The 19,313-nt window shown below is 52.9% G+C and overlaps 2 protein-coding genes across 4 annotated transcripts; both read left to right on the top strand.

Moving 5' to 3' along the window:
- Nucleotides 1–6,909: 6,909 nt before the first annotated feature.
- LOC135291779 (uncharacterized) lies at nucleotides 6,910–11,496 on the top strand. Of its 2 annotated transcripts, XM_064406042.1 has the most exons (6): nucleotides 6,910–8,347; nucleotides 8,866–8,943; nucleotides 9,055–9,147; nucleotides 9,799–9,924; nucleotides 10,288–10,438; nucleotides 10,579–11,496. In XM_064406042.1, the coding sequence occupies exons 1-6, from the start codon at nucleotides 8,257–8,259 to the stop codon at nucleotides 10,943–10,945; spliced, it is 906 nt and encodes a 301-aa protein (XP_064262112.1). In that variant the 5' UTR covers nucleotides 6,910–8,256; the 3' UTR covers nucleotides 10,946–11,496. The 2 variants fall into 2 exon arrangements, with proteins under 2 accessions (XP_064262112.1, XP_064262113.1); XM_064406043.1 differs by lacking the exon at nucleotides 8,866–8,943 and having other exon boundaries at nucleotides 6,911–8,347.
- A 2,902-nt stretch (nucleotides 11,497–14,398) lies between these two features.
- On the top strand, nucleotides 14,399–18,921 carry LOC135291780 (uncharacterized). Of its 2 annotated transcripts, XM_064406044.1 has the most exons (6): nucleotides 14,399–15,811; nucleotides 16,330–16,407; nucleotides 16,519–16,611; nucleotides 17,263–17,388; nucleotides 17,752–17,902; nucleotides 18,043–18,921. In XM_064406044.1, the coding sequence occupies exons 1-6, from the start codon at nucleotides 15,721–15,723 to the stop codon at nucleotides 18,407–18,409; spliced, it is 906 nt and encodes a 301-aa protein (XP_064262114.1). In that variant the 5' UTR covers nucleotides 14,399–15,720; the 3' UTR covers nucleotides 18,410–18,921. The 2 variants fall into 2 exon arrangements, with proteins under 2 accessions (XP_064262114.1, XP_064262115.1); XM_064406045.1 differs by lacking the exon at nucleotides 16,330–16,407 and having other exon boundaries at nucleotides 14,400–15,811.
- Nucleotides 18,922–19,313: the final 392 nt, after the last annotated feature.

Raw genomic sequence — 19,313 nt, 5'->3', positions numbered from 1 at the left:
TCCTGCATAGCTGGAACAAGCAATTCAGGATTCTGCTCCAGAATTGCTTGGTGGGCTGCATAATCATTGACAATACTCCCTATCCAGAAATTCTTTTGCAGTTTCCTTTCATAGTCTTTTGAAACTTTTAAAGTTCACATTTCAATTTGCTTTGCCTTAAGGGAAAACACTTCCTGGGCCCAATGCATACTGCAAGCTTTTGACAGCAAAGTCCTCATGGTTGCCAGCTTCTGATGTTACAGAAGGAACTGCGTGTGAATGCGTTAATTAGGTTTTCTGATGGGAAAACTCTATATCACGTGGCTGCATGTGTTTGCTTAGCTATGAGTCTAGTCCTGGTCTAGTAAAGCCCAGGCAGGGTGGCATGTTGCAGGGAAAACAAGTCCATGTGCTTATGGGGTTGCCATCAGCGGCAGAGTGAACGTGTGCTTTGGGGCTTTCTCTGGAGACACAATTAGGGATCTGCTCCATGCCACAATATTCTCTTAGATCTTTCTAAAATATTCTAAAAAGGGCAGTGAAACTTCATATCTCCTTGCAAAACCACTGTTTGAATAGGGGCATTCTTGTCCCTCCTCAAAGCCATTGCTGTTGCAGCCCTGAAACATGAACATCCACAAACAGGAACAATGCGAGGACCTCCAGCTGCTACTTCAGAGCACTGGGAATGCAGACCTGGGTATTACTAATGTGAACACTTAATTAGTATTTCATTCTCCTTCATGATATCCAGATCTCAGGGCTTTTAGTTTCACCAGCCGCTGTACTGGCTCTAGGGAAGAACAGTAAATGGGAAACAGCGACTGCCAGCCTTGCAGGGGTGGGGGGGAAAACCTGGAGTGTCTGCGTCAAAAGATGAATGGGAAGAGTGTAAATGCCAAAGCCAAAGCTTTGTTAGGATAGCAGGATCAGTTCTTTACTGCATGCTTGCATGAAGGTCATGTGGGACTTCCTTTTTGTATCTCATGCAAAAAAGGAGGTCTTAATAATACCATGCTACTTAAACCCACATTGTGATGTAGCTCTGTAGTGGTTCACAATGAAGCAGATTGCATGCTTTGTCACTGCCAGCCCTGGTGATCCTGTGAGGACTGTAGTGTATGCCGTGCCTGTTTTACATCCAAGCAAAGCTTGATTTTGCTTATTAGTGTAGAATAAATACAAGAATAGTAAAATGGACAACTAAACTGGCCACTTTGGAGGATATGCTCATGGTTTCACACATCACTCCTGTACCTCATGCTCTAGAGGCTTGCACTCATCATGAAATATTTTAATAGAAAAACTCAGATCCCATGTTACATTTGAATAAAATTGCATCAGATCATCAAGTATTCTGCAGGCAGGAACAAGACAAAAGCCTTCTGACTCTCGCTTTAAGCTGTCCTGGATTTCTGCAGCTCTTTCTGAAAGCTGCTGTAGGCAGAGTGTTTGGAGTTGTTTTTATGGGCTTTATGAAAGATATGTGGAACAGTCTGCAGGGCTGTCCTGGCAGAAAACTGTTTGTCCAAGCCCAGGGACATCGTGCTGGCAGAAGTGGAACGGTCCCACTCCCAGCCCAAGAGTGTGAGCTGTGCCACGCTGGGCAGAAAAGACACGAGGGGCTCCAGCCCAGCTGATTCCCCTGCCGTGAGCACTCCACAGAGCTCTGCCATTGGGAGAAAGTGCCAGATGCCAGACGAGCCACCGAACTTTCATCTCCTGCTGGAACTGCTCTGTGACAGCTCCTGTTCTTCCTGAGGGAGAACCCGGAGCCATCTTGTGACGCGTGTCCTGGGGGGATTGTCCTCCGGCATTTTGGGCCTTTGTTCCAGAGGGGGGACAGTGAGGTCTGACAGTTTGGTATCTAGAAGTCACTGGCCTTTTTTCTTTAGTTTTCATTTCCTGTTGCTGGAAGGGGATTGTTGGAACAGTTTAGAGGACACAACTTATTGTTTTAAGTTGTCTCAAACTGCATGGGATAGATGGCTTCACACAGGAACATCCGCAATGCTGCTGAGGGGAAGGCACAGAGGGAGACAAACCCAGTCTTTCTGAGGCAAATTCCTTGACACCAAACCAGCCTGAGTCATCAAACAGTGCACCTGATGTTTCGAGACATGGGCCAAAGGGGAACCCTTGCAGTGTGTTTGGTCCAGGCCGGGCTATGCTCAAGGCAAAGGTGTGTCAGTGCACTTGGCTCCTCGTCTCCTCCTTGTGTCCAGCACAAACACGAACCCAGAGCTCCTGTAGAAACCATCGCACCAGCCAGTGGGAGCAAACTTTTGTCCAGTGCTCACACAGAGCTGTGGGGTCCAGCACTGCACCTCACTGGGATGAGGAACTGTTCCAGCCCTCTTGGGAGGAGCTAAAAGGGGGTTTGGCCTTCAGATCAGCTCCTTCCCTGCTCTGGATTTGCTGCCCTGGTTGAGCTGCTGCTTGTGGCAACACTTGTTTCCCAGCTGCCAGCCCTGCTCTGCTGGCCAGCAGCCATTGCAGGAGCTTGTGCTAGTGACACTGAACCTTTCCAATCTTCCTCAGGAAAGCTCAGGGCAGAACTTGTCAAAAGAGCATTGCCTGGGCGATGCCTTTGACATTAAATCTTTCCTCTGTTCTCTGTGCCACAGACAGTAAATATTTGAGGAAGCAAGTTTGCTGCTCCAGAAATTCCTTAAATCAGTCAGTTAAACGGTAAGAGAACACGATTTGGGATGTGTAATCTCACTTTAATTCATTGTGCAGAAAGCTACAGTGAGCTGTGTGTCTAACCTAAATGACCTTGCCACCAAGAACTTAGAAAAGTGGGAGAGATGGAATCAGGTGCACAAGGATCTGCATTGTGATTCTCCCACAGGCCTGAGGACACAGCCCACTTCCACTGGGCCATGGCTTTTTACCCTACATCAAAACTTTGTGCTTCAGATTGTGGTGGTGAATGCCCCCGGCCTTGTGCGGCCACACGGTGGCCTGAGAAAAGCTTGTGAGGCCTGGGCCTTGCTGAACAGCCCCTGGGCCCAGCTCCTCCTGAGCTTGTCAGAGACACTGAGCGCTCCCAGGAGCTTGTGCTGCCTGACGAGCTCCTGGGGTGTCCTGTGAACAGCCTTGGAAACCACTTTTCTTGCCTCAGTGGCACAACATCCTTCTTCTCCCACTTTCAAAGACAGGCTGCTGACCCACAGTGTGGCCATGATGAAGCATTAACAAAACACCCAATAAATAGAGACCTATCTTGCAAAGTTGCCTTAGCCAAGGTGCAAAGCTCCATTCTTGGAACAGATCATCCAACCAGGATTCACCATCCTCTTTAATTTGGGCTGTCAAATCTTTCAGGTTTTGTACGCTTTTGTGAATGGATTCCGAATGATCAGACAGGTTCATACAACACAGTCCTTCAAATTCCTCACAACCATGTCCATGTGCCAGTAAAAGAAAGTCAATTGCTGCTCAGTTTTGAAGGGTAGCATGTCCAACACTATCAACATCGGTCAGCATATCACTAATGGCAGAGGATGTGGCATTAGTTTGCTTGCTCAGCCAACACCCAACTCGATCTAATTGTTTCAAAGCCACTGCTGAAGTCAATTGGGGTAAAAATATACTTGCTGAAACCCTTCTTGCAGCTTTCCAAGGCATGAAATCACTCTGACAGTTCTCATCGTAATGATGAGCAGATCTTGTTTTCCTTTGTTTCCTTTTCCTGACCGCTTTAGCTGAGGGTGCGATTACAGTGAGCATCCCAATGCCACAAGGGTCACCTTCAAGGTGTGCTGGAATGCCTTGCCAAGCCCTGTCTCCACAAATGAACCAATATCCCTTAGGCAATTGCCGTAGATGTAGGTCAGCCTCAGGAAGCACATCCCAACTGTTTGAAGAATTACACCAAAACCTCAAATTTCTATATGCAAAGTAATGGGGAGTAACATTGAAATTTGGAGGATCACCTTTTCGCCAAGCACTAGCTATGAAGGTAAAGCAAAAATCTATTGTTAAAGAACCAAGGATTTCCAATTCTTGGGGTTCAGAAGCTGACCTCAGAAGTTTTTTGGCCCAAAGGTTCCAATTCAGTGTGGGATTGTTTCCATTGTCAATTTCACCTGGCTTACCATTGGATTGTTTTTTGACTAAAGGCAACTCTTTTACTGGCACACCAACCAGACAGGTTGAGAAAGGTTTTTCTGGTTCCGAATTAGACAACCGTATGGTATCTGAGCCGGCTGCCTTGGCTAAGGTCACCCAAACATTTGGTTTTGGTTGTTCCACAGGCAAATCTGCACGACAAAAAAGAATTAAAACCCACCAATACCAACATACAACTTGCATTTGCTTCATCTTATCCATGAGCTAAATTTTGGCAGAATCCTTACATATATATCAATTTCTAAAATTTTGCTTTCAACAAAAACAAAAACCCAAACTTTTGCCAAAAGTCAGCTCTACAAAACAAACATTTGACATACAATTGACACACTTATAAATAACATTAACACAAAGCCAGAATTTGCAGGTTCCACCGATGAACAAGGAACGTCAGGCGTGACCAGGGATCTCTGTGCTCGGCTCACATCTGCGTACTTGCTTCCTCGGTTCTGGACTTGTCAACACGTTCTGGGGTGCGATATGGTTTGACATTTTTGGCTGGGACCCACCTAATTCCAGCACCTGTAGAGACAGAAGCATACCCTTTGCCCCAGGTTATTAATTGGAAAAGACCTTCAATTTGTCCAGACTCAGGGTTTCTAATTAAAACAGGTGGATTTTCTTTCAGTTTCGCCTGCGTGTTATTTGAAAAATGCCTAAAAATTGATGGATCAGCTTCTGCAAAACGAACTGTTTAGGAAATTAAAAACATACAAAGCTTTGTTCAGTCTCATCTGCGGTGTGACCTCTGCTCCCCCTCTCTGTTGATCTAAAATGCGTTTTAATGTTTGATGTGCTCTTTCAATAATTGCTTGGCTTGTGGGAGAGTGAGGAATACCACAAACTTTGATGTGATCTTTTTTTTGAGCGAGTGTGGCAGTTGCAGGCTCCTTTATTCCTGTTTTTGGACTGGACTTAACTTTTAGTTCAGGGAGATTAAGACTCAGGCAATATAGATGGGGGTATTTCCTGCTGGATTTCTCAAGTGATGGAATGTAGGAAGGCCTTCCAGGTGGAAAGAAGTGACGGAGTGCCTGTCTCAGATGAAGAAAGCGAGGCACTGCAAGAAACCAGCATGCCAGGGAACTGCTGTCCTGGGCTCACGAGTCCGACTGACGGTGGTCCTGCAGGCCTTTGCCCATGCCTGCTCCAGCTGGGCCATCTGCAGTCAAAGCTGCAGGTGTGAGTGCAGCAAAGCTGCTGTCCAAGGAACGCAGCACAGCTGCTGTTGAGGCTGACTGTTGCCTGCAGTGTGTGGGGAGGATATTGCCGGCAGCAATTGCCAGAGAGATGCTTGAAGGCATCTCTGGACAGTGGGCTTTTGGGGGGGTCCTTCTACTTCTTGCTCGGGCGGTAAAGAGTGTCCCAAGACAATGCTCTTCCCTTTGAAGTGATGAAGAGGAACCACTGAGCTCCTCAGCCTTGTTCCTCTCCTCTGCTCTCCACAGCAGCTCCAGCTGCGCCTCTGCGCTGTCTCTCATGGGCCTGTCTGAGATAGCAGCAGCTCTGAGATAGCCACCTCCTGAGAGGGCAGCCCAAGGCTCTGTTGAGAAGAGAGCTGTGCCTCAAGCCTTGAAGCAAGCCTGACAAACTCTTCTCATATAGACACCCACACTTGCAGCCTTCCAGATGCACAACTGAGAGCTGTGGGACATATGCATGCTCATGCCCTGCAGTGCCCTTTCTGAAATGCCTCGGCTGCTTCTGAGGGAGCTGACATGCCACTGCGGCAGCAAAAGAGCTCTGGATTCAAAGGGGTCCAGCAAAAAGCGTGCCTGGCATTTGCCTTGTGTGTTGCTCTGTCCAGTGGCCAGTGCCTTGGTTTGCCACCTCATCCCCATTCTCTGCCACTGGGGCCGGGAAAGGCGGGCCCGGGGCTGTGGGGCTGTGCCGGCCCCGCTTCCCGGGCCGCAGCTCCAGCTGCCGCCGCTGCCTGGGAGCGGCCCCGCTCCGGCGCGAGGGCCGAGGCACCGGTGCCGGGCCCCATTGGCCGCTGTCATGCCGCCGCAGGAGAGCTCCCCGCTGTGTCCCAGCTGCAGAGAGCGGCTGCCGGGGCGGTTGGCCTGGGAGTCTGAAGCGAGCATGGCCCAGGGAGCGGAGCCGAGAAATAGAGACCCAAGAGACAGGGGCAGGAAGCAGAACGGAGAGACAAGGGGAGCAAAAGAGGGCCAGGGAACGGGGCCGGAGCTGCGGGAAGGGGCAGCAGGGACAGAGGAAGAGACGCAGAATGAGCAGGAGGGAGCAGGAGAGAGCGAACGCTGGGCTGGGGCGGGATGGAGACTGTTGAAGAAGCTTTGGAGGGACAACAAAATAGAGAGCGAGTGGCAAAGAACAGGGCTATAGCGGGCAAGCAAGGGACGGGCAAGTGGCTAGAGCAACACAAAAGGAGAAGACCGGGGGCAGTTTTTGTATGTAATCCAGTAAAGCCCGAGGTGTTTTCCTGCTGCAGTGGTCGCTGCCAGCCAGCGGCAGCAGCTGGGGCTGAGGCCCGGCAAGCGGGGCCGGCACAGCCCCGCAGCCCCGTGCCCGCCCCTCAGGGCCCCGTGCGCAATGGCGGCAGCAGGGGACGAGGAGGCCGCGGGCTGCGGGCAGCGCTGCCACCCCGCCGGGCCACACGCCGCGGGCGGCTTCAGCAGCAGCACAGGAGCTCTGGGGACACTGGTGCCGCAGCTGGTGACGGGCCGCCGAGCAGCACAATGGCGCGGAGCGCGGTAAGGGAGAGCCTGGGCGTGTGGCCCCTCAAGGAACAAAGGAGGGCCGTGTTCATCGGTGCCTTCCCTCGGGCAGGAATGGAGGGCCCGAGATGGTGCTCAGAGCCAAGGCCGAGGCAGCTGGGCAGCCTGCCTGGGTGCTACGTAGGAAGGAGATGTCACCAAGACACCCTCCAGCCTGCTCTGGCCCTCTGCTCATTATGGGCTGCGGCCTTCACGGTGGGCAGTGATGTGTGCTTGATTCCAGAGGATGCCATGGGCCGAGTTTCTGCAGCTTGTCAGCTGCATAGGACTCTTACGAGCCTTGGAGAGAGACCTGAAGGGTGGAAATCTGTCAGTGCCTCTTTGCTTGCAGCTGGAAACACCTGGGGCTTAAGTGGTGCTTCAGGGACAACTGTACCAAAGGTGCTCTAGAAGGCTGTCCAAGAGCTTCTGAGCGGAGGTTGCCTGGCACACATAAGTCATGCATATTTATTTGCCAGAAGAGCTGCTCGGCTAAAAGGCCAGCAGTGTTACCTGATATCTGCAGCAACCAAGACATTTGTGTGTGTCCCGTGGCGGTGCCTGATGGTGTCCGAGGACAAGGCAGAGGGAGCTCAGGGGCTCTGGATGACTGCTTGAGGGATCTGGGCCGCATGTGGTATTTTCTTCCGCCACGTGCAGTGAGCCAGACCCAGGAAGGCTCTAGAGGTGAATGGCCGGCAGCCTGGTGTTCCCAGCAACAGTGTGGGAGTTTGAGCGTGGGTTACTCTACAGGACAGCAGGCCTGATGGTGGCACATGGGCTACATCTGCCTCAAAGGGAAAAAGGCTCTTGGCTCCAGAGTTAGCAGGGCTCCTTGAGAGAGCTTTAAGTAGCATTGGAAGTGGAAAAGGGAGTAAAGCAGGCTGGCGGGGGAGATGCGTCAGCACTGCACAGCCATGTTTGTGTGACAGTGGAGGATGGAAGCAGTGCTGCCATCAAAGGTCATGAAAGTGTAGCAGAAGTCATGGGAAAAGCAGGTTTTTGCCACAATTCTTTCAGACCAAAATACTACCAAAGAAACACTCTTGAATTTGGGCTTTTTACAGCAGCCTTCATCCAGGTCTTCTTCTAGGGAATTTCGGAGGAATAAGACATGAGTGCCTCTGCATTCCCATGCACAATGCTGCCTCCAAAATACTCCAGCCCTTCTCCATTTGGCTCCTTCCATTCCTGTGCAGAAGAAGGAAATTCAGTAGAGGGGAGGTGCAAGAATTCACAGGCAACGTGGGTGTACATTGGGGCCTTCACAGCCATCACTTTGGTATGAGGTCACAGAGCTCTGTTTGATGTCAGGTTCCAGAGCCCCACTGTGCTCTTCAGTGCTCACTCTGGGCAACACTGCAGCAGCAGCAGCAGCAGCAGCAGCAGCAGCAGCAGCAGAAGAGTGTTTCTAGCAGGGGGGATCATGGTCCTGAGCCGCTACCTCCTGCTGCTCTTTCTCGTGGCCCTGCCAGCCCAGAATGCCCAGAGTGCTCCAGCAGCTGGGCAGGGAGCAGGTAGGCAGGCAGGGGCCAGCACACAGCCCTGGCTGGCAGCAGCGGGGCCGGGAGCAGGGATGGCTGAGCCGGGATGGCTGAGCCAGGAAGGCACCACGGGGCAGGCAGAGGGGCAGAGGCTCCAGGGGAGGTGTGAGGGGCTGCAGCTGCTTTCGGGTGCAGCATGGAGAGAGCTTCCTAAGGAGCAAGGATGTGGGGAGGGTCGGGTCAGGCCCGGAAGCTCAGCAGCAGTTCTCCATCACTCAGCAGTGGCTGTCCGTCCCTCCGCTCTGGTTGGCCAGCCTTCTGGTCCGGCTCCAGGGCTGACCCGCACACAGATCATGTGGGCACGCCACAGCTTTTCCCTTCATGTGGGAGCTGCCAGCTCAGTGTCCCAAGGGCAGCCAGACCCCCCTGCAGCTGTGAGGATGCAGACCTGCCTGAGCGTGCCCTAGCAGTGCCTCCCACATCCAGGCCTTGAGGTGTGCCCATCAGGGCAGTGCACGTGATGGTAACTTCTTGTGGGTGTTTGCTTGTAGTTGTGGACACAGAGAGTGCTCTTTCAGCCCCTGAGCGAGGGGCAGATACCGTGCTGACTCCGAGCTGGTACCTCAAGCGTGAGTAGTCAGTCTGTCCTGCCTTCACAAAAAGGAGCGCCCCTTTTCCCTGTTTTATTCACGAGAAAAATACCGTCATAGGTTAACGTGCTTTTGTAAATCTAACAATAGGGATGAACGATGACAAGGTTCCTGAAGAGTTCCCTGAAGGATTGCCGGATGTTCCAGAGGAGCTCCTGGCAGCCTTGCATGAAGCCCCGTCTGGTTAGTATATCCCACTCTATTAACCCTGGCAGCCGGGAAGCTGAGCTTTTGCTTCCTGTAGGCATGTGCTGTATCCTGGACAGGCAGAAGCACTCAGTCAGAGTCTTGCTGCAGGCCCACTGCATTTCACACCTCCTGCAGGGAGCCCTAGAGATGGTCCAGCACAGCCTCTGCTCGCAGCTGTGCTTCCAGATGACTGCCAGGGGCATCTCCAGCTGCTGCTGCAGTTGTAGCATTCCTGGCCAGGGCTGCTCTGTGCAGACATTGGCATCCAGATGTTGGGCAAAGGCCAGTGCTGAATTTGGGTTCGCCACACGCTCAGCACCGCATGGAGGCAGCAATGACATCAGAGCAAGCCTTGGCTGCCCCTTGCAAAGCTCAGGCTCAGGGACGGCTTGAAGCTGGAGTCCAAGGGTGAGGGGGAACCTGAAGGTACTCCTTCTGTGGGTCATTTGGTTGATTAAGTCTTGGCTGGTTTGGGTCTGCACTTCTTGTTGCACTGCAGAAAATCCAGCTGTCGATTCCTCCTGTCTTGGGGGGGACAGCGGCCTCGTCAGCGCCGCTTGCCGCAATGCCCAGGCCATGGTACCCTGCTTGTGCTGAGGGGCAGTGGCTTCTGCTTAATGTGTGCAATGTCTTGTTTTTCTGAAGAGACAGATTCTGAGACTGTGCCGGAGACCTTAGCTGTGGAAGAAAGTGACATTGTGCCAGGCTCACATGAAAAAAGAGAACCAATAGAGGACACCAGGACACTTGCTGAGCCTGAGGAATATTCAGGTGAGTGCTTGCTAGATGCTGTCTTGGGCAAAGAGCAGCATTTCTGCTGCATCCCTGCAGTGCTCTCCATGGGTGAATTGCAGGTGCCCAGCACGCAGCCCGGGCCTGCAGCCCGGAGGACTAGATGGGGCAGTGCTGCTCCCTGGCACACACTGGCCTCTTGTGCATGAGAGCTCGATGGGATCCCTCTTGGTCCCTGATGCTAAGACACCAGAGCCAGAGGAAGCCATCTCTGAAGACAGCATCAGATGTCAGTTCTGATCCACTAGCAGTGCCAGTCCTTGGGCATCTGAAGCACACTGTGGGGTTATGCCTAGTGCAGAGCACAAACGCTGACTCTTGCATTGTCTCTTCTCCTGCCAGGGTCATCCGGTGGGCAAAAAGCCGAGACTGCTGGACACTGTGACCCGAGCAAGTACTACATCCTAGTAGGGACAGTAGCAGCCTCAGCTTTGCTTCTGCTTGGGGCAGTGTCTGGCTATCTAGTCATGCATCAGCTGCTGAAGAGAGACAGGTGAGTTATTAATTGCTGCCATTGGCAAGAAAGTCTTTGCAGCATGCAGGAGCGCCCAGGTGGCTCCTAGCAGGGCTCTGAGGAAACTGTGCTCCAAATTGCTATCTGTGAGGAGTCTTCTTGGAAATCTGTTTCTGCAGGAGGAGCCAGGAGGACAAAGAGGCAACAGGACAGGACTGGGACTCTTCCTGGGAAAGCTGTGGTCAGCCTAGAGGTGAAGCAGAGCCAGGAGAAGGAGCGGGAAGCGGCGAGAGAGCCCAAGGCAACGGGTTCAGGGACAGCTGCCGCCTGTTTCCTGAGCTCTTTGCAGCAGAGCTCGCCCGGCTGTACAAGAACATGAGCGCATACCCGTCACCTCTGCCCACCTGCTCCTTCTGTGCTCTGGCTGACAACGCCTCTTCACGGGACCACTGGATTTCCCTGGAGTCACCTCAGCCCACAGCATCCTCTTGGCCCTCCTACCACCAATACCTGCAGGACTACTATCTCTTAGAGGATGATGATTAGTGATAGTGATAGCCATAGATAGTGATAGTGATAGCCATAGATAGTGATAGTGGTAGTGATTCTTTTAGTGATAGTGATAGGGACACTTGATATTAGAGGGTGGTGGTTGTTTTAATGATAGTGATAGTTAATATTAGAGGATAGTGATGGTTTTAATGATAGCGTTCTTTAATATTAGGGGATAGTGATTGTTTCAATGATAGCGTTACTTGATATTAGAGGAGGGTGATTGTATTAGTGATAGTGATAGTCATAAATAGTGATAGTGGTAGTGATTCTTTTAGTGCTAGTGATAGGGATACTTGATATTAGAGGGTGGTGGTTGTTTCAATGATAGTGATAGTTAATATTAGAGGATAGTGATTGTTTTAATGATAGCGTTCTTTGATATTAGAGGACAGTGATTGTATTAGCGATAGTGATAGTTAATATTGGAGGATGGTGATTGTTTTTGTGATAGTGGTACATTTAGTGATAGTGATACTTGGTATTAGCAGACAATGATTGTTTTCTTGATCTTGATAAATAAATATTTTTCCAAAAGCAGTAAATTCTTGCCTGCTGCGGCTGTTTCTGTTGGGGCAGAACGCACAGAGCTGGGAGCAGGGCTGGGGCTGTGACAGGAGCTCTGAGAAACTTGCACTGCAGTGCAGGAGCTGCTTGTGCCACCTCAGCCTGCTTTCCCAGCAGTGGCCGTTCACAAAGCTTTCCTGCACCAGCATGGGGACACGCTGGCTAGCAGTGACATGCAGAAACTTCTCTGGGAGCTCATTTGGGATGCTGCCCTGAATCAGGAAGGTCTGGGCAGAGAGGGAAAGATGTTCTGCGAGGGATGGCTGTCCAGCAGTGAGCACATCAAGGAGACCCGAGGTGGTGACTTAGGTCGTGGCAGTCCCTCCCCGAAGAGCTTCAAGAGAGGAGCATCAAGGAGCAGAAAGCTGGAGCCGGGCTGTGTGAGAGGGGAAGGATTGTCCTATCAATCACAGGAGCCTTCTTAAAAATTAGATGGCTAACAGTGACTATAATTATAACAAAAATTACAGTCTTGTCGCACGCAGTATGGGAAAAAAGCCCAGAGCTGGAATACAACAGAGAACTTTTGTGGAGGATTTTGTGAACAGCTAGCTAGTTGACAAAGGTCACACTGATATAATACCGTTAGTTAAGCAAGTAGATGAGGATAGGAGTCAGCAGTCAATGTCCAAACCTGGCAAGGGCACTGTGCCCTTGGTGCAACATCAGGATGGGGGAGAGGATCGTTAGTTAGAAATATGAAGAAAAGATGTGGACAGCTGCAACATAGTAGCCACAAGAATGCTAAGGTAGGCGTAGTTAGCTGATAAGTAACTAACCAATAATGAGCTCGCCTTTTGCAATATGTATTGGCCTCATTAACACCAATATAAATGTATGTGCCTACCAATAACGTTTTGAGATTTGCTGATCACTCATATTGAGTGCCGCATTTCTTCCGCCGATTACCACAAACTTTGATGTGATCTTTTGCTTGAGCGAGTGTGGCAGTTGCAGGCTCCTTTATCCCTGTTTTTGGACTTGACTTAACTTTTAGTTCAGGGAGATTAAGACTCAGGCAATATAGATGGGGGTATTTCCTGCTGGATTTCTCAAGTGATGGAATGTAGGAAGGCCTTCCAGGTGGAAAGAAGTGACGGAGTGCCTGTCTCAGATGAAGAAAGCGAGGCACTGCAAGAAACCAGCATGCCAGGGCACTGCTGTCCTGGGCTCACGAATCCGACTGACGGTGGTCCTGCAGGCCTTTGCCCATGCCTGCTCCAGCTGGGCCATCTGCAGCCAAAGCTGGAGGTGTGAGTGCAGCAAAGCTGCTGTCCAAGGAACGCAGCACAGCTGCTGTTGAGGCTGACTGTTGCCTGCAGTGTGTGGGGAGGATATTGCCGGCAGCAATTGCCGGAGAGATGCTTGAAGGCATCTCTGGACAGTGGGCTTTTGGGGGGGTCCTTCTACTTCTTGCTCGGGTGGTAAAGACTGTCCCAAGACAATGCTCTTCCCTTTGAAGTGATGAAGAGGAACCACTGAGCTCCTCAGCCTTGTTCCTCTCCTCTGCTCTCCACAGCAGCTCCAGCTGCGCCTCTGCGCTGTCTCTCATGGGCCTGTCTGAGATAGCAGCAGCTCTGAGATAGCCACCTCCTGAGAGGGCAGCCCAAGGCTCTGTTGAGAAGAGAGCTGTGCCTCAAGCCTTGAAGCAAGCCTGACAAACTCTTCTCATATAGACACCCATACTTGCAGCCTTCCAGATGCACAACTGAGAGCTGTGGGACATATGCATGCTCATGCCCTGCAGTGCCCTTTCTCAAATGCCTCGGCTGCTTCTGAGGGAGCTGACATGCCACTGCAGCAGCAAAAGAGCTCTGGATTCAATGGGGTCCGGCAAAAAGCGTGCCTGGCATTTGCCTTGTGTGTTGCTCTGTCCAGTGGCCAGTGCTTTGGTTTGCCACCTCATCCCTGCTCTCTGCCACTGGGGCCGGGAGGGGCGGGCCCGGGGCTGTGGGGCTGTGCCGGCCCCGCTTCCCGGGCCACAGCTCCAGCTGCCGCCGCTGCCTGGGAGCGGCCCCGCTCCGGCACGAGGGCCGAGGCACCGGTGCCGGGCCCCATTGGCCGCTGTCGTGCCGCCGCAGGAGAGCTCCCCGCCGCGTCCCAGCTGCAGAGAGCGGCTGCCGGGGCGGTTGGCCTGGGAGTCTGAAGCGAGCATGGCCCAGGGAGCGGAGCCGAGAAATAGAGACCCAAGAGACAGGGGCAGGAAGCAGAACGGAGAGACAAGAGGAGCAAAAGAGGGCCAGGGAACGGGGCCGGAGCTGCGGGAAGGGGCAGCAGGGACAGAGGAAGAGACGCAGAATGAGCAGGAGGGAGCAGGAGAGAGCGAACGCTGGGCTGGGGCGGGATGGAGACTGTTGAAGAAGCTTTGGAGGGACAACAAAATAGAGAGCGAGTGGCAAAGAACAGGGCTATAGCGGGCAAGCAAGGGACGGGCAAGTGGCTAGAGCAACACAAAAGGAGAAGACCGGGGGCAGTTTTTGTATGTAATCCAGTAAAGCCCGAGGTGTTTTCCTGCTGCAGTGGTCGCTGCCAGCCAGCGGCAGCAGCTGGGGCTGAGGCCCGGCAAGCGGGGCCGGCACAGCCCCGCAGCCCCGTGCCCGCCCCTCAGGGCCCCGTGCGCAATGGCGGCAGCAGGGGACGAGGAGGCCGCGGGCTGCGGGCAGCGCTGCCGCCCCGCCGGGCCACACGCCGCGGGCGGCTTCAGCAGCAGCACAGGAGCTCTGGGGACACTGGTGCCGCAGCTGGTGACGGGCCGCCGAGCAGCACAATGGCGCGGAGCGCGGTAAGGGAGAGCCTGGGCGTGTGGCCCCTCAAGGAACAAAGGAGGGCCGTGTTCATCGGTGCCTCCCCTGGGGCAGGAATGGAGGGCCCGAGATGGTGCTCAGAGCCAAGGCCGAGGCAGCTGGGCAGCCTGCCTGGGTGCTACGTAGGAAGGAGATGTCACCAAGACACCCTCCAGCCTGCTCTGGCCCTCTGCTCATTATGGGCTGCGGCCTTCACGGTGGGCAGTGATGTGTGCTTGATTCCAGAGGATGCCATGGGCCGAGTTTCTGCAGCTTGTCAGCTGCATAGGACTCTTACGAGCCTTGGAGAGAGACCTGAAGGGTGGAAATCTGTCAGTGCCTCTTTGCTTGCAGCTGGAAACACCTGGGGCTTAAGTGGTGCTTCAGGGACAACTGTACCAAAGGTGCTCTAGAAGGCTGTCCAAGAGCTTCTGAGCGGAGGTTGCCTGGCACACATAAGTCATGCATATTTATTTGCCAGAAGAGCTGCTCGGCTAAAAGGCCAGCAGTGTTACCTGATATCTGCAGCAACCAAGACATTTGTGTGTGTCCCGTGGCGGTGCCTGATGGTGTCCGAGGACAAGGCAGAGGGAGCTCAGGGGCTCTGGATGACTGCTTGAGGGATCTGGGCCGCATGTGGTATTTTCTTCCGCCACGTGCAGTGAGCCAGACCCAGGAAGGCTCTAGAGGTGAATGGCCGGCAGCCTGGTGTTCCCAGCAACAGTGTGGGAGTTTGAGCGTGGGTTACTCTACAGGACAGCAGGCCTGATGGTGGCACATGGGCTACATCTGCCTCAAAGGGAAAAAGGCTCTTGGCTCCAGAGTTAGCAGGGCTCCTTGAGAGAGCTTTAAGTAGCATTGGAAGTGGAAAAGGGAGTAAAGCAGGCTGGCGGGGGAGATGCGTCAGCACTGCACAGCCATGTTTGTGTGACAGTGGAGGATGGAAGCAGTGCTGCCATCAAAGGTCATGAAAGTGTAGCAGAAGTCATGGGAAAAGCAGGTTTTTGCCACAATTCTTTCAGACCAAAATACTACCAAAGAAACACTCTTGAATTTGGGCTTTTTACAGCAGCCTTCATCCAGGTCTTCTTCTAGGGAATTTCGGAGGAATAAGACATGAGTGCCTCTGCATTCCCATGCACAATGCTGCCTCCAAAATACTCCAGCCCTTCTCCATTTGGCTCCTTCCATTCCTGTGCAGAAGAAGGAAATTCAGTAGAGGGGAGGTGCAAGAATTCACAGGCAACGTGGGTGTACATTGGGGCCTTCACAGCCATCACTTTGGTATGAGGTCACAGAGCTCTGTTTGATGTCAGGTTCCAGAGCCCCACTGTGCTCTTCAGTGCTCACTCTGGGCAACACTGCAGCAGCAGCAGCAGCAGCAGCAGCAGCAGAAGAGTGTTTCTAGCAGGGGGGATCATGGTCCTGAGCCGCTACCTCCTGCTGCTCTTTCTCGTGGCCCTGCCAGCCCAGAATGCCCAGAGTGCTCCAGCAGCTGGGCAGGGAGCAGGTAGGCAGGCAGGGGCCAGCACACAGCCCTGGCTGGCAGCAGCGGGGCCGGGAGCAGGGATGGCTGAGCCGGGATGGCTGAGCCAGGAAGGCACCACGGGGCAGGCAGAGGGGCAGAGGCTCCAGGGGAGGTGTGAGGGGCTGCAGCTGCTTTCGGGTGCAGCATGGAGAGAGCTTCCTAAGGAGCAAGGATGTGGGGAGGGTCGGGTCAGGCCCGGAAGCTCAGCAGCAGTTCTCCATCACTCAGCAGTGGCTGTCCGTCCCTCCGCTCTGGGTGTCCAGCCTTCTGGTCCGGCTCCAGGGCTGACCCGCACACAGATCATGTGGGCACGCCACGGCTTTTCCCTTCATGTGGGAGCTGCCAGCTCAGTGTCCCGAGGGCAGCCAGACCCCCCTGCAGCTGTGAGGATGCAGACCTGCCTGAGCGTGCCCTAGCAGTGCCTCCCACATCCAGGCCTTGAGGTGTGCCCATCAGGGCAGTGCACGTGATGGTAACTTCTTGTGGGTGTTTGCTTGTAGTTGTGGACACAGAGAGTGCTCTTTCAGCCCCTGAGCGAGGGGCAGATACCGTGCTGACTCCGAGCTGGTACCTCAAGCGTGAGTAGTCAGTCTGTCCTGCCTTCACAAAAAGGAGCGCCCCTTTTCCCTGTTTTATTCACGAGAAAAATACCGTCATAGGTTAACGTGCTTTTGTAAATCTAACAATAGGGATGAACGATGACAAGGTTCCTGAAGAGTTCCCTGAAGGATTGCCGGATGTTCCAGAGGAGCTCCTGGCAGCCTTGCATGAAGCCCCGTCTGGTTAGCATATCCCACTCTGTTAACCCTGGCAGCCGGGAAGCTGAGCTTTTGCTTCCTGTAGGCATGTGCTGTATCCTGGACAGGCAGAAGCACTCAGTCAGAGTCTTGCTGCAGGCCCACTGCATTTCACACCTCCTGCAGGGAGCCCTAGAGATGGTCCAGCACAGCCTCTGCTCGCAGCTGTGCTTCCAGATGACTGCCAGGGGCATCTCCAGCTGCTGCTGCAGTTGTAGCATTCCTGGCCAGGGCTGCTCTGTGCAGACATTGGCATCCAGATGTTGGGCAAAGGCCAGTGCTGAATTTGGGTTCGCCACACGCTCAGCACCGCATGGAGGCAGCAATGACATCAGAGCAAGCCTTGGCTGCCCCTTGCAAAGCTCAGGCTCAGGGACGGCTTGAAGCTGGAGTCCAAGGGTGAGGGGGAACCTGAAGGTACTCCTTCTGTGGGTCATTTGGTTGATTAAGTCTTGGCTGGTTTGGGTCTGCACTTCTTGTTGCACTGCAGAAAATCCAGCTGTCGATTCCTCCTGTCTTGGGGGGGACAGCGGCCTCGTCAGCGCCGCTTGCCGCAATGCCCAGGCCATGGTACCCTGCTTGTGCTGAGGGGCAGTGGCTTCTGCTTAATGTGTGCAATGTCTTGTTTTTCTGAAGAGACAGATTCTGAGACTGTGCCGGAGACCTTAGCTGTGGAAGAAAGTGACATTGTGCCAGGCTCACATGAAAAAAGAGAACCAATAGAGGACACCAGGACACTTGCTGAGCCTGAGGAATATTCAGGTGAGTGCTTGCTAGATGCTGTCTTGGGCAAAGAGCAGCATTTCTGCTGCATCCCTGCAGTGCTCTCCATGGGTGAATTGCAGGTGCCCAGCACGCAGCCCGGGCCTGCAGCCCGGAGGACTAGATGGGGCAGTGCTGCTCCCTGGCACACACTGGCCTCTTGTGCATGAGAGCTCGATGGGATCCCTCTTGGTCCCTGATGCTAAGACACCAGAGCCAGAGGAAGCCATCTCTGAAGACAGCATCAGATGTCAGTTCTGATCCACTAGCAGTGCCAGTCCTTGGGCATCTGAAGCACACTGTGGGGTTATGCCTAGTGCAGAGCACAAACGCTGACTCTTGCATTGTCTCTTCTCCTGCCAGGGTCATCCGGTGGGCAAAAAGCCGAGACTGCTGGACACTGTGACCCGAGCAAGTACTACATCCTAGTAGGGACAGTAGCAGCCTCAGCTTTGCTTCTGCTTGGGGCAGTGTCTGGCTATCTAGTCATGCATCAGCTGCTGAAGAGAGACAGGTGAGTTATTAATTGCTGCCATTGGCAAGAAAGTCTTTGCAGCATGTAGGAGCGCCCAGGTGACTCCTAGCAGGGCTCTGAGGAAACTGTGCTCCAAATTGCTATCTGTGAGGAGTCTTCTTGGAAATCTGTTTCTGCAGGAGGAGCCAGGAGGACAAAGAGGCAACAGGACAGGACTGGGACTCTTCCTGGGAAAGCTGTGGTCAGCCTAGAGGTGAAGCAGAGCCAGGAGAAGGAGCGGGAAGCGGCGAGAGAGCCCAAGGCAACGGGTTCAGGGACAGCTGCCGCCTGTTTCCTGAGCTCTTTGCAGCAGAGCTCGCCCGGCTGTACAAGAACATGAGCGCATACCCGTCACCTCTGCCCACCTGCTCCTTCTGTGCTCTGGCTGACAACACCTCTTCACGGGACCACTGGATTTCCCTGGAGTCACCTCAGCCCACAGCATCCTCTTGGCCCTCCTACCACCAATACCTGCAGGACTACTATCTCTTAGAGGATGATGATTAGTGATAGTGATAGCCATAGATAGTGATAGTGGTAGTGATTCTTTTAGTGATAGTGATAGGGACACTTGATATTAGAGGGTGGTGGTTGTTTTAATGATAGTGATAGTTAATATTAGAGGATAGTGATGGTTTTAATGATAGCGTTAGTTAATATTAGGGGATAGTGATTGTTTCAATGATAGCGTTACTTGATATTAGAGTGATAGTGATAGTCATAAATAGTGATAGTGGTAGTGATTCTTTTAGTGATAGTGATAGGGATACTTGATATTAGAGGGTGGTGGTTGTTTTAATGATAGTGATAGTTAATATTAGAGGATAGTGATTGTTTTAATGATAGCGTTCTTTGATATTAGAGGACAGTGATTGTATTAGCGATAGTGATAGTTAATATCGGAGGATGGTGATTGTTTTTGTGATAGTGGTACATTTAGTGATAGTGATACTTGGTATTAGCAGACAATGATTGTTTTCTTGATCTTGATAAATAAATATTTTTCCAAAAGCAGTAAATTCTTGCCTGCTGTGGCTGTTTCTGTTGGGGCAGAATGCACAGAGCTGGGAGCAGGGCTGGGGCTGTGACAGGAGCTCTGAGAAGCTTGCACTGCAGTGCAGGAGCTGCTTGTGCCACCTCAGCCTGCTTTCCCAGCAGTGGCCGTTCACAAAGCTTTCCTGCACCAGCATGGGGACACGCTGGCTAGCAGTGACATGCAGAAACTTCTCTGGGAGCTCATTTGGGATGCTGCCCTGAATCAGGAAGGTCTGGGCAGAGAGGGAAAGATGTTCTGCGAGGGATGGCTGTCCAGCAGTGAGCACATCAAGGAGACCCGAGGTGGTGACTTAGGTCGTGGCAGTCCCTCCCCGAAGAGCTTCAAGAGAGGAGCATCAAGGAGCAGAAAGCTGGA

This window comes from Passer domesticus, unplaced genomic scaffold (genome assembly GCF_036417665.1).
Source record: "Passer domesticus isolate bPasDom1 unplaced genomic scaffold, bPasDom1.hap1 HAP1_SCAFFOLD_116, whole genome shotgun sequence".
Lineage (NCBI taxonomy): Eukaryota > Metazoa > Chordata > Aves > Passeriformes > Passeridae > Passer > Passer domesticus.
The sequence above is the reverse complement of the archived record's forward strand: the minus strand, read 5'-3'. Positions and strand labels throughout refer to the sequence as shown.